General features: G+C 36.6%; 1 protein-coding gene across 1 annotated transcript; it reads right to left on the bottom strand.

Moving 5' to 3' along the window:
• Nucleotides 1-974: 974 nt before the first annotated feature.
• Nucleotides 975-8,657, bottom strand: LOC135217911 (endoribonuclease CG2145-like). Its single transcript, XM_064253957.1, has 5 exons — nt 8,521-8,657; nt 6,020-6,236; nt 5,069-5,235; nt 4,469-4,674; nt 975-1,899 (listed from the first exon to the last, which is right to left on the bottom strand). The coding sequence occupies exons 1-5, from the start codon at nt 8,558-8,560 to the stop codon at nt 1,672-1,674; spliced, it is 858 nt and encodes a 285-aa protein (XP_064110027.1). The 5' UTR covers nt 8,561-8,657; the 3' UTR covers nt 975-1,671.
• Between the last annotated feature and the right edge of the window lie 6,281 nt (nt 8,658-14,938).

Raw genomic sequence — 14,938 nt, 5'->3', positions numbered from 1 at the left:
TCTATCTCACCAGCCAGTGTGAAACCCTCAGACAAAAAAGACACCGCTAACCATAAGCGGTATTTGCTTCCTGTGGGAACGTCAGGATCAATCTCCTGGGAGGTAAATGCGTTACAAGACGCAGTTATTCTACTCTGGAACGTCCCCTACCCCAATTTACCGCAAGAGCTTACGCAGAGGACCAAAAAATATCTGAAAATCGGGAGTGTCGCGGAATCTGAGAATCTCAAGACATCGAAGCCCTACCGATCTTCGAAGGAGGACTATCCCCCGTCTGCAGGCATCAACATTTGCGTAGTGATGCGCACAAACGCCGATGATGTGATTCAAGTCACTGTGAAGCCACAAAAGGCAAAGAAACAAAAGCAAAAATAGGTGAGGCCACAGGTAATCGGAAAAAGGCTGATGTATTCGTCTAGTTCACCTGGATTCTCTTTACGTTGATGCATTTCCTATTTCACTTTGTTTAGACTGATCAACCGCCTACAATGATCACATGAGAAGATAAGGATATGATTAGCCATTCAGATATTCCGTTGTGAGGTTTATAAATATGATTGATTATTTTTTTGAGAGGAATAACTGACATATATGGTTTAAAAATTATCTGACCTGTAAGACAAGAGAAATATATATTTAATCCTCAACAGTTTTATTGACCTGATTACCATCACGAATAAGTAAGGCATTAAAGATATAAACATGGGTACGTAAATAGTTTTCTTTTAAAACCTTTTCCATTGAGCGTTGGTCTAAAGAAAATGATAAAGCTCTCAGTGTCATTCATTCATTTATTCTATATCTGAAGATTCTACCAATAACATTTTGCTGCTGGAACCCCGATTTATTTGTCAGTCATTATTAATCTTTTTTGAAAAGAAAGAAATTCAGAAGACAGATATGCAGATTGTATACATACATAAATAGATGCATATATAGGTATATATACAAATACATATATATTATATAGGATATCTATAAATATGTATGTATATATATATATATATATATATATATATATATATATATATATATATATATATATAATGTTCAGCATAGATCCCACATCAACTAATATAGATGAAGAGTGAGCTGTAAGTGCTGTGCATGTTCTCGTCCGAATGATGAGTCAGCACCATCTTGTAATAAATAACTGTCATAGATTACTTGTCTTTCGTCACTATTCGTCTCATACATTTATTTCAAAAGCTATGCATATCTTTGCTTTACTTCCGCTAATTGTTCTGTTCAACATTATATTTCCTACAATGAAGTTTATAGAATGACAGTACAATACATTACTTCTATCATCATTAGCTCTAAAACATTCACTTTGTGGACATTTCCCCTAAAAGGATAATTTTCACTGCATTGAATGTATCTTTCCATAACACGTTCTTGCCTTAACCTTTCTTTATTATAATCATGATTTTTCTGTAACTTATTGAAATGGTAACGAAAAAAGTTCTAAAATCCTATAATAAATGAGCCTTCTAACAAAAATCTTATTTTAGCTGACAGTCGATAACCAACTTTCCTTGATAAAAGGCTTTATTTTTACCTACCTTCTAAACGATAATGTGTTTATAAATATAAAAATAAATGGCAAAATCAATACCCTATGACATAGCGTCTATGAGAATACCCATTTTCTGTCTTGGAATTGCACTGTTACAGAACAATCGGATAAGAAGCTTCGATGACTTCGGTATATCCGAGGTTGTGCTTGAATGTGCGGATGTAGAAGTTCCTGAAGTTAAAGAAGCACTCGTGCCTCTTGTCGAAGGTCCTGAAGCTGAAGCAGAGAGTGTAGAAGGCCATCTCCAGCTCGGGCGTTGTTTCGACGAAGAAGGTCTTGATCTGGTTTCCTCTCTGGAGCCTCGCCTCGACGACGTAGCCCTGCAAAGACCAAAAGACTGATGATAATGGAGTATAGTAAGTAGCCATATTTAGGTGTCTTTCATTTTTCCCGTGCTGAGGAGGTCAGCGTGATTTGTCTGTATAGATAAGACAAAGTTGTCTCTTGGACAGAAGTCGATTAAAGTTTTCAGGAAGCAGTGGGGGACTTAGAGAGTTTCGTATGCCATCAGCCATATGAAATTGAATATAGTACGATTTCAAAACTTGTGATAAACTGTTGGCGTTATTATCTAGGACTACTTTCAGATGTGAAAATTCATGACGCCATTGGAAGGCAGTATTCTGAGGTACCTTCTAAATAGTATCAAAATCACTGCCTTAATGTAAGGAATTTATATAAGTATTTTCTAAAAAGATATAGGTACAAGTTCTGATGATCCTGTATAATAACAATAATAAATTTCCATTTGGATTCCGTTCCGTTTATACAAAAATCTTCCAATATCTCGAATCGGTTTCTTTGTAGCAGCAGGTAGCTTATTTATAAGCTGTGCAAAGTTCATTTTACCCTAAAGTTTCGGTAGTCCTTACTGCCATTTACAGAAAGCAAATGAGGCCGGGAGAACATGCATTTTTGTGCTGATTGGCTGGTGCCAAGTCCTGGGAATCCTGCTGTAGGGAAGTACTGCTTGTACTACTGGGTGGCTGAAGGGTTATTCTAGGAGTGTGCTTTGCTTTCACCTTATGACGGTTAGGAGAAGATGGGTCTCGTAGGTCACGATCAATGACAGTTTCCACTGGAGGATGGCAAGGCCTTCTTTATAGCGGAGGCAGTGGTGATCAGTGTCATTATCCAGAATCTTTGTTCCTTACAATTTGCTAGCACTGGCGGTGTTGTGGGTGGGGGTAGTTGCAGTGTTCCCTAATGTAAATACTGGTAGACTGCCCCTTCATGTAGGTAGGCAGCAATGCTCTTGGAGAGGCGACTTGGAGTCATATCGATATAGGATGTCAGTTTCCATTTTCTTAAGGGATCATTGCAAGTGATGGGGGCCGCTCCTCTGGTGGTACTGGACAGTCTTCGGATTCTTGTAGTTTTGAGGAGTACATTTCTCAGGTGTCAAACGAAAGTCACAGTGATTCTTTTCTTTTTCAGTAGGGAGTTCTAGGCTTAGGAGAATACGAAAAAAAGCATAATATATATATATATATATATATATATATATATATATATATATATATATATATATATATATTATATACTATGTGTGTGTGTGTGCAAGATACTGAATCAGTTGCTAGAGTGTCTCATAAAAGTTTGTTTTCTTGGTTGTGTAACTATGCTGGTATTATCATCTTATTTGTGATGTTAATATCACAAAACCAAGACTGTTGTTCATTTTCAAGCAATGGTTTCTCGGGTTGAAAGGCTAGCCGCCGCCGCACATTTGACGTTCGCAAATAAGGTGCTTCTAAGAATTACAGAGATAACTTAGTGCTAAGATGTGAAATTGACTGTAGAGCCTTTTGCTCAAGTTTTAGCATCTTTAATCAGAATTCCTACAGACTTGGCAAGCAAAATATCTTCCTAGAAATAAAAAGCTCCTGCGTAATAATTTCATGACAGTAACAATAAAAAAATTTCATTAAACAAAAATCTTTGGAAGTTGAGGTGGTTAGGTAATGAACTTATGGATGATGCTATACTTGTCTTCATGTCTGATAAGCCATGATGCCTATTACAAGTAACGCCAACAAAAAATGATTATACTTCGTAAGCAATGTTCTCGAGGTATCATCCTAATTCAATGGTGCTTGGGTCTAGACTAACTGGCTGTGAATCTGTCTCATTTATTTGAATTAATCAGAGTCTTACCTAATGGGTAAAAGTTTCATCTCTAAATTGAAAGTCCCATCTTAGATTATCAGGCTAAAATTAAAAGTATACAGTCAGATCTAGACAAAATGGCTATGGGGAGTCGGACTTTTGAAAATGATTAGATTATTATTCATAAAAGTTTTAGTTTCAATGGCAATATAGCCTCCTCATGATCGTCCAAAGCAAAGTGTTCTGAACTGGGCCTTACATTTTTAATTGCGTGAACGATGAAATATTTAATTTTTGTGGATTTTAGATGGAAGACTTGATGGAAAATGTCAAATTCTTGAACGGAATTAGTTTCCAGTAGCAGACGTTGACGTTCTGGAGTAATAAGTAAAGTGAAAAGAGATGCATCAACACATGGATTATTATATGGAACAGAGATATTTACAATTTCCGCACATTTACAGTTGCTGGGTCGAAATGCACTCGATTATCTTTGTAGAACTTCCACAATAGTTTCAAGTTACAAAGGTGAAATTTCTAATTCTTGGATCTAGACCCTTCAACGTTGAAGAACATAAGGTTCAAGTTTGGCAAGTTTCAAACCCTAAGTTAATGACACTCCTAACAAGATTTGGAATATACAGGCACTCCTGTTATCTAGTCATTTGCTCAGAGAAGACAGACATCTAGATCCCAAAAAAGGCAGTGACAACAAACTCGGAAAATATATAAATCACCTTCGATGTTAAGGATATAATGAAGAAAAGTTAGCTCAAATACCTTTTGATCTAACCGGACAACCTTGGTGAAGCAAAATGGGTAACCTTTCTTCTTTAAGCCTTCCCAGTTGTGCAACCCTTTTATATATCCGAGCTTCAGCTCACCCACGAACACATGTTCAAACCCTGAGGACATTTTGTAACCTCGCTGGTATTCTGTGAACCAATATTCGTCAAGGACATCCCACAGATTTCTAGTGATAAGCCCTGTTGAAGATAGAAAAAATGTATAATATAATAGATATTACAAAACACAAAGCTCTAGACAAGATTAGACTTACAATTCACACATTCGAAATGATTGAATGTCAATGTCAGTAAGCTATGTCAAAATTTGGGTATCATTGAATACAAAGAGTTCAAGACATAACTAGAGTTTAACCATAGCTCAACACTTTGGAAATGATTTAATATCAACGTCGATAAATTCTATTAAAATCATTTGTAAAAAAAAAAAAAAAGAATAAATATTAGTTATCACTGAACACAAAGAGTTCAAGACAATACTAGACCCACACTTAGGACTTTGGAAATATGATGTTAACGTCTGGTTCCCACAAGAAATTCTATTTTGGTAATACTTATAGAATTACCACTGTACCTTTTGCCCAGAGGTAATCTCCCAGACAGTGCATGACTTTGGTGTTCACGATGGCGGTGAGGAATGCATCTTGATGTCCCAGAGCCGTCTGACCCATATCCAGTAACTTTATCAACTCTTTGGTAGTGTTTTTGTGCATCAGTTCTGAATAATAAGAAAGAAGCAGCCTGCGGAGACAAAAATAAGTGAATTTCTTCTGTTTTGCCAGGCCAGTTTTTAAAAACAATTGTTTTCGGAGAATACATAACAGTTGAAAGTGCTAGTTCTTGCTTGGTAGTTGCAGCGCATGGTATTCATAACATTATAAAACACAATATAAAGATGAGAATATGAATAAATGTAAATACACATACATATATGTATATATACATATATATAAATACATACACTTATATATACAATGTATATATGTGTATCTATATATGAATAAATGTATATGAATAGATATAAATGTAAATACACACACACATATATATTTATGTATATATATATATATATATATATATATATATATATATATATATATATATATATACTTATATATACAATGTATATATGTGTAATTGTATACACACACACTATATATATATATATATATATATATATATATTACGTATATATATAGATATATATATATATATATATTATATATATATATATATATATATATATATATATAAATATTATATATATATTTATATCTGTGAAATGTGTTATACTTTGACTCAGTTTTCTTATTCCTTATTACATTTTATAAGTTGAATTTTTTTATCAAAATTTAACGGAATTTGTTTTACTAATCTAGCAATGGTTCTTGTAAAAGTGAACAAGCCACGTGTTATATGATATAGTGATTTAAAATCTACTGCTTGGTATGTCTACCTTTTCCGTCAAGTTCCGTTAATCAGCATCCAACCGGATATGTCTCTCAGAACATCAAAATCGACTTACGGTTCTCTGTAGGGATCAGCAGCCGTTGACCAACATTTCTTCCTAGCGTTGATTGCGATAACATTCCTGTCCAAGTCTAGCTGCAGGAGTTTCTCAGCGACTTCGGAGAAATCCAGCCTTTGGTCGCTGCAGTTCGTTGTGCCTACCTGCACTAGCTTATTTTTGACTGGCACATCCCCACACTGACTGAGGTCTATGAACAGCTCTGAAGTTATGCCTGAGAAAGTAATCGTTTTCTAAAATAAAATACTTATGAAGCTGAAACTACTGAGTTGGAGCGAATTCTTCTAGTTGTGACCAGCAAAGGGAAAGTTTAGCCGTTATCTAGGCCTATTGACAAAACTTTGACACAGGATATTTCATTAAGATACGTATAGGAAAATCCAATCTTTATGTAAATGGGAGATGTGTAATGATTACCACTGGATTTTTAATAATTCTATATAACGTGAAAGCTTACTTTTTTCATTTCATACTCCAATGACAATTTCTTCAAGAAGTAATAGATAAGTGAGTTATCGTGATCTGTTCCTTCAAATAACAGTCAAATCCTAGTTTAAGTTTTATCATGCGACTACTAACAAGTTAGCTGTTTACCAAGGATATATGTTTATCGTTATACGCAGTTTTGCTTTAAAGGTTATTCCACATCTCAGGTCAAGGATGTGGACTCAGTAAGTTACCCCCGTCAAAACGGAGTCATGAAACCTTTTTTCTTAATTAAGGGGTGGTCAAACCGCTTCATCGAGAGTCCATCATACTCAAACACATGGTCTTATTTACAGTTTCGAAATCAATTTTAGATACCCCAGGCTTGATTTTAAACGTGTTAAACTTATCCATTATTGCAAATTTCAGATGAAGTGTTATTTCGCCTCCAAAATCCAAGATTTCTCTTTAAAGAGTGCCAAAATAAACATACTAACTGTGCAAAAGTCTATAACTATTCTTACGTTTTTTGTTGCTCATCAAACACTAGGCCTACGTCGAACAAGAAGATTTGGTTATGGAAGTTAACGGCTGTAACGCACCTCAACGCTCACGGTAAAATAACTATAGATTGAATATATTTGTTATTCAGTTGCCCCGGGTCGCAACCAGTGTGAGAGAAATCACTGAAGTGAAAGTTCATTGCTCCGCCAGAATCTGTGCTTTCTAAACGGAAGGGTCTCAACACGGTAAACCTCACCTCCACCGGGAGTAACCATACACAAAATATTCATAAAAATTCCGCTATCTCACACATAATGTGAGAGCCTGGAGTACTCAGCTTATCGGGACATAGACGTATGATACGCTTCGTATGACCAAATATTAAGAAGAAGGCCGAACATTCCGTAATTTACGTGGTTCAAAATACTTTTCATTAATGGGAGCACATGGGTCTAGGTATGATGCTCCGAACCACGTATCTTTAATATTTGACATATAGGTTTTAGCTTAGCATTAGGCTCTTGATCAAATAGAAAACAGTAATAACGGAAATTATTACACTTACGTACTCTTGCATGTTTGTACAGAACGGAAGTAGTTATGACTATAATAATCATGTAGGTCTAAGTATTATGCTTTCTAACCCTCCTGCGTCATAGTACCGCAGTTCTAGTAGAGTGATGAGGTTCAGGTTATGTACAAATAATAATGGTGATTAGAATTGCCACAAAAGTTAAGCCGCAATAATACAACACTGACAAACAAACTAATGGTGCTCAAGTCAGTTAACAATATTCATTACAGATTTGGAGCAACTAATGGATAGTTTCCTGCCCCAAATCGTAATACGCTCACTATTATAATAAGAAAAGTCATAAAACATCGTCCTTTAATAGATGTAGATGTTACTGTAAGTAATTTAGCAATAAGTGAACAAATCAAGGAAAGATAATCTGTCAAAAGCTGCAGTCACTGAGCTCAACTGAAACTGAAATGAAAAGCCAGAAAGCATTGGGTTCTGTTCTCCAGTCAAATTTTACCTCTCTTATTGTGCGCAAGGCCTTATAATCTGTAATCACCTGAAGGCTGATGACTTCTGTAAGTAGATTGTGGATTCCTGTGTATTTTTGTAGTTTAACGATGTAACTTTCCATTTTTCGAAGAACATTTACTTTAATAGTTAAGCTAGCTGTCTTGTCATTAGACCTATAGTTCGTAGCCTGCGAAGAGTAAGCCATTTTCCTATAAAGATAACGTCAGAGTTGATATATCGTATATAAAAAAGACTGAATAAACAACTGCATCTAAAACGAAAAAAAATTCTGTCCAAAATGGCAAACCGTTTCGTCAGCGTTCCAACAAGATCGCTTAGATCAGTGTGGCGCGTTTATCGGGCCAAGCATCAAGACATCCGAGACCAAGTTGGTAAATGCCACCGCCCGATTAGAGGGAAACAGGAAAATACGAAATAACAAAGAAATTAGTGAGACAAGGAACACCCACTTATTCTACTTGTGATCAGACTAAGCTTTTAAATCTAAAGAGGTACAAATTTCAAATGGTCTCACCTTGGAATAGGAGGCAGAAGAGGAGGAAGGAGGCTTTCATGGTTGGAGTTGTTAGTCGTTACCTCTCTCGAAGGCTTTCCGCAACAGAGTGGCCGATGGATTGCACAGACTCCCTATAAGCTTTGCGTGCCGTAAGATTCGGACCAGACATTGCTCCTTTTGTTATCAAATGCGTTTACTTAGTCTCTCTCTCTCTCTCTCTCTCTCTCTCTCGCTCTCTCTCTCTCTCTCTCTTCTCTCTCTCTCTCTTTATATATATATATATATATATATAGTATATGTATGTATATATATATACAAGCGAATACCAAAGGAAAAATAAGCTTTCTTCCTTTAATGAGACGTTTCATTAATGTCTCGTTAAAGGACGAAGGCGCTCGATACGAATTTCTGCCTGTTATTATTCGGGTGGTATTTGCTTATATCATGAAGTCACGTGCATCTACTGTCATTTTTTAAAGCATGTATATATGTATATATGTACATATATAGATAGATTGATAGATAGATAGATAGATAGGTGATACTGTGGCTTGTTACCTACGCGCCATCTGATCTGAGGTGCTAGTACTAAACATGGCGGAAGCTCCTTGGGGCGCCGTGTTTAATAGGTACCAGCCCCTAGGGAATCAAAGTATATATATAATGATATATAATATATATATATATATATATATATATATATATTATATAAATATATATATGTATATATTTATATATTATATAATATATATTATATATATATATATATATATACATATATTATAATAACCCTCCTATCATTATGTAGCAATTCTAATTACACACCTATTATTGTGTATGATGTTATTGCCATGCTGATCGTAGCGGACAGCATGGATGAAATTACCTCTTGTTTTTTACGTATGTAAATCCTTGGAAATGTTTACTTTCCAGCTCTGTCAAGTTAATGCTTTTGAGTTCGTTATCCGGTGGCTTACGATTCACATGTTTCTAGTAGTTATTAAGTGGTTATTTGTTATTATTTTGTTATTATATATTCCGACGTGATTTAAAATAAGTAAAGTCTTTGTTTAATTTTAACTTTAGTTAGATAATTCACCTAACATATCTACTATACCTACATGAAGTGTTGCCCTCATTACTGAGAATTGATGAATAGTCAAGTGGAAAGCTGAAGTTGTGACAAATTGGGGGCCTGTCCGGGATGTACTTACGTTTGCGTTGCGCTTACGCTCGATCTTGACGGATTGTGAAATTCATTTTGTTGTTTCTCTGTGATGATGGACAACATGAGTGTAGTGTATTAGTGATATTTTGCTAGTTTATAACACAGACCACCACCGGATAGTGTTCTCCAGCGCGCTCACACTTTCACTTAGAGAATGTCGTGTTGCAACACGTCATCTTAAGCATACATCGAGATTTTGGAGGACGTGCAGGCAGGGTAATGGCAGCCTAGAATTCGTCATTCTTTTAACCCTCGACTCTGTTGACTACCATCGCTTAGCGATATCTTCATAGTCGCCCCAACTTTTCGAGGTGCTTCGAGGCCTTCAAAACCTCATCATAAGGGATTGAAAGATTCCTTCCTTAGGAACCTCTGTTCCTCTTACTCAGGGTATGACCTTCGCTCTTTAAAGGATTTCGGCTTCATATTGTTACGACCACGTTGTCAAGAACTTCGTTCTACCTCGATGGATACTTAAAGGTTTATTCCTTGTTCAGGTAACTGTTGGCACTTCCAATTATTTACTAAATTAAGAATATTTCATTCAAGATTGTTAGTGGTTGTGCATTATTGGTGAACTAAGTTTTCTGAATGGCATGGATTATTAAAGGCTCGTTCATTTAAGTGAATTTCTGAACATTGTAGGACTTAAGGATTAAGGAAATTCCTGTGGTTTGTGGGTGCCTTCGCACCATAAATCCATGAATGACCTAACGTTTTTTAAGTTGTATAGCTTGTGTATGGTAGTAATATAATTTCCGGTGATATTTTCCATTTTATCAGTATTGAGAGATGCCTTTTGATCTTGAGAAATTTTTAGGTGCACCCAGGGAGCACCTGAATACACTACAGGAAGCTAAGAAGGACCAGCTTCGCCAAATAGCTGTAAGGGCAAGAATATCTGTAGGTCATGCTGTGGTGAAAGCTGAACTATTGGGAAAGATTTTAGATTTCCTGATAAATAGTGGTAACATAACTGAAGAAGAGGCTCTTCCCTTAAGGCCTTTAACACTTGAACGAGGTGCTGCTTGTACAGTTACTACAACTGAAGACCCAGAGATAGTGAAATTGAAACTCCAACTTGAACTGCAGCAGCGAACAGTAGAAGCTGAACAAAAAAGGCTTGAAGCTGCAAATGCCGCAGCAGCAGCTGAACAAAGAAAGGTCGAAGCTGCAAATGCTGCAGCAGCAGCTGAACAAAGGAAGGTAGAAGCTGCAACAAGCTGAGCAAAGAAGACTTGAACTAGAACGAAAAGAAAAAGTTCTGTTGGAAAAGGAACTATCAGCCATAAGAATAGAAGAAAGGTTGGCAGAAAAACAGCTACCTGATGCTTTTGACCTGTCTTTGATGAAAAAGATCCTGATGTATTTTTCATTACTTTTGAAAACACTGCAATGTCTCTCAACTGGCCTAGAGACCAATATGTTCTCTTAATCAGAAACTCCTTCAAAGGAAAAGCTGCATATGTGGCAGCACAACTTGTCCAAGAAAGGGAGTATGAAGTCTTTAAAACTGCCATATTGGACGCTTATAGTGTTACAGCAGAAGGGTATAGACAAATCTTCAGACAAATTTTGAAGAACCAAGCTCAAGCGTATCTGGAGTTTTTTACACTGAAGTTGAAGCAGTTTAATAAATGGATAGATAAGGAACAAGTAACTACTTTAGAACAATTAAAGAATTTAATAGTTTTAGAAGAATTCCTGAGGCGTATTCCAGCTAATGTGTCAATGTTTATTAGAGAAAAACAAGAAAAAGATGGAAAAAGGGCTGCCCTATTAGCTGATGATTACCATCTCATTCATAAACTTAAACCACATTCGTCCTCTCCTTCATCTGCCCCCCAGATTTGTACTTTTTGTAAGAAAGAAGGTCATCATATTAAAGACTGTCCTAGCCCCAAATGCAAAGCATCTCATGGTAAGGCTTCTCCTAATCCTTTTTCACAAGGACCCAAATCAGGGAATACTGCAAATAAAACTACACTTCACTGTGCTCAACCTTTATCAGACTTTAAAGCATTTACATATCCTGGTAAAGTAAATGATATTCCCGTGCAAATTTTGAGAGATACAGGGTCATCTCAAACTATCATTTGCTCAAAATTAAAAGATTTAGCTAAACCAACAGATCAGTCTGTAACTGTGTCAGATTTGACTTGTCAAAAGATTTTACCTATTGTACAGATTTCTCTTGATTGTCCTAATTTTGAAGGTTCAACTAATGTCGCCTTGTTGGATTCTGACCTGCCTTGTAAGAACATAGACATGATACTTGGTAATGACTTGGCTCAAACTAACGGTACTCCTAGTCTTATCATTACTCAGCCTGAAGTAGTGATCGAAAAAGCTTGCAAAGAGTTTTCTCCTGTGGTAGAGCTTCCCTGCCAAGTAGTCACCAGGTCTACAACCTCAACTTCTAGAGACACTGAACACACAGGTAAGGTGGATCAAAGTACCTTAGGTGAAAAAGTCCTTGCTGATCTTGTTGATATTCCCTCAGATGAATTTGTAGAGTATCAAAGGTCTGATGATAGTTTGAAAGAATGCTTTGATAAAGTAAAAGATAATGTTGATGAAAGTAAGTTACCATATTTTTATCTTGGTAATAACATCCTTATGAGACGTTATAGACCTTTGAAGATTGCAGGACAAAATTCCTGGCATGATAGTTACCAGCTTGTAGTTCCTTCTAATCTCCGTGCAGCCTTATTGGATCTTGCTCATTCAGCAGAGTCTCATCTAGGCATTTCCAAAACCTATAAGCGTTTGTTGGACGATTACTACTGGCCTGGTATGAAAGCTGATGTAAAGCACCACATAGAATCTTGCCATCCCTGCCAGGTAACTGGTAAACCAAATCAGAAAATACCTCCAGCACCATTAGTTCCTATTACTGTACCTAATTCTCCTTTTGAAAAGGTAATTGTAGATTGTGTTGGTCCACTTCCCAAAACTAAAAAACAAAACGAGTACATTTTAACTGTGTTGTGTCCAACTACTAGATTTCCCTTAGCCATACCTATAAAAAACATATCTGCTAGAACAATGATCGTTAATCTTCTTAAAATATTCACCATTTTTGGTTTTCCAAAAGAGCTTCAGTGTGATCAGGGGACAAACTTCACTAGTGATTTGTTTAAGCAAACTTTAAAGCAGTTAAACATCTCCCATATTTTTGCTTCAGCTTATCACCCTCAGACTAATGGAGCCCTCGAACGGGTACACCAGACCATTAAAAGCCTCCTGCGCAAGTACATTCATGAAACTGGACGAGACTGGGATGAAGACCTGGATCTGCTTATGTATGTACTTAGGAGTACACCTAATGAGTCGACTGGAATTTCTCCCTTCGAGATGATGTTCGGCCGTAGACCTAGGACAAACCTTAGTATGGTAAAAGAAAACATCCTAAGAGGTACTTACAAAGACCAGCAATATCTTGGTCATCTTCCTAAGGTGGAAAGGGAAGAATTAGAGGCTGTTCTGAAGTCTGATCCTGCAATATGTTCAGACACTCCTGGTTGCTGTACCTTGGTGCAACATGATGTTGTGCTAGAACCAAACACCAATCCCGTTCATCAACCTTTTTATCGGGTGTCCCATCGTTTATTACCAGCCTTGAAGGCTGAGGTTGAGTATTTACTAAAACTAGATTTGGCTGCACCAAGTAAGTCTCCCTGGGCATCGCCTTGTGTTTTAGTCAAAAAGCCTAACAATTCCTATCGTATGTGTACGGATTATAGAAAGGTTAATTCTGTAACAGTCAAGGATGCTTATCCATTACCTAGAATTGCTGATATTATTGACTCTGTGAGTAATTCTAAATACCTTACCCAGATTGATCTCTTGAAGGGTTATTATCAAATTGAATTAACAGATAGGGCAAAAGAGATATCAGCCTTTACAACACCTTTTGGTCTCTTTGAATACAAAGTTTTGCCATTTGGGATGACTAATGCTCCAGCTACATTCCAAAGGATGGTCCATGAAGTTACACGTGGTTTGGAGGGTGTGTATGTCTATTTGGATGACATCGTAATTGCTAGTAACTCCTGGGACGAACACCTCAAGATCTTAAAAGAACTTTTCAAAAGACTCCTGAAAGCTAACCTCGTTATTAATTTAGCCAAGAGTTCATTTGGTAAGGCAAAAGTTACATACCTAGGACATGTCATTGGCAGTGGCTCCATATTACCCAAGGATACTAATGTAAAGGCTATAACTTCATTTCCCACTCCTAGTGATAAAAAAGAACTCAAAACTTTCTTAGGTATGGTGTCATATTATTCAAAGTTTTGTCCTAATTTTGCCATCATAACTTCTCCTCTACATGCCTTGACATCTAGCAAAGTAAGGTTTCACTGGACACAGGATCACGACAAGGCCTTCCAGCAGCTAAAGTTATTCATGACTTCATCTCCTTTGTTGCAAGCTCCTAATCTTGCTAAACCTTTTTTTATACAGGTCGATGCTTGTAATACTGGATTTGGTGGTGTCCTACTGCAAGAAATCAATGGGACCAGTACTTTTCCTCCTTTGTTGGAACACCTGCTGCCAGTATCTTATTACTCGGGAGCATTCAAAGGCACTCAACTAGGATGGCCTACCATCGAGAAAGAATTATATAGTCTTGTTGCAACTGTCCTTCATTTTCGTCCATATCTGGAAGGTGCTGCACGCGTCGTCATTTACACAGACCACAAACCCCTTACCTTCCTCGAAAGGGCAAAGCTAAACAACAAGAAACTTCTTCGATGGTCATACATCTTGTCTTCCTACAACATTGAGATCCACAGCATTCGAGGATCAAACAACACCATCGCCGACGCATTATCACGTCTTAGACAGAAAACCACTTGAATTCACTAAATTTGTCAATAAAATTGTCATAGTAATTTCATTCCTAACAGGGGGGAACTATAATAACCCTCCTATCATTATGTAGCAATTCTAATTACACACCTATTATTGTGTATGATGTTAGTGCCATCTATTGATTGCTGATCGTAGCGGACAGCATGGATGAAATTACCTCTTGTTTTTTACGTATGTAATCCTTGGAAATGTTTACTTTCAAGCTCTGTCAAGTTAATACTTTTGAGTTCGTTATCCAGTGGCTTACGATTCACTTGTTTCTAGTAGTTATTAAGTGGTTATTTGTTATTATTTTGTTATTATATATTCCGACGTGATTTAAAATAAGTG

The sequence above is a fragment of the Macrobrachium nipponense genome, chromosome 9 (genome assembly GCF_015104395.2).
Source record: "Macrobrachium nipponense isolate FS-2020 chromosome 9, ASM1510439v2, whole genome shotgun sequence".
NCBI classification, from domain to species: domain Eukaryota; kingdom Metazoa; phylum Arthropoda; class Malacostraca; order Decapoda; family Palaemonidae; genus Macrobrachium; species Macrobrachium nipponense.
This window is presented reverse-complemented; position numbering and strand designations above follow the sequence as displayed.

Coding starts and splice junctions, on each gene's coding strand:
- LOC135217911 (XM_064253957.1), bottom strand. CDS start 8,560: ATGAAAGCCTCCTTCCTCCTCTTCTGCCTCCTATTCCAAG. Junction 6,237..8,520: donor CTTCTGCCTCCTATTCCAAG/GTGAGACCATTT, acceptor TTACTTTCTCAG/GCATAACTTCAGAGCTGTTC. Junction 4,675..5,068: donor AGATTACCTCTGGGCAAAAG/GTACAGTGGTAA, acceptor TATCTTCAACAG/GGCTTATCACTAGAAATCTG.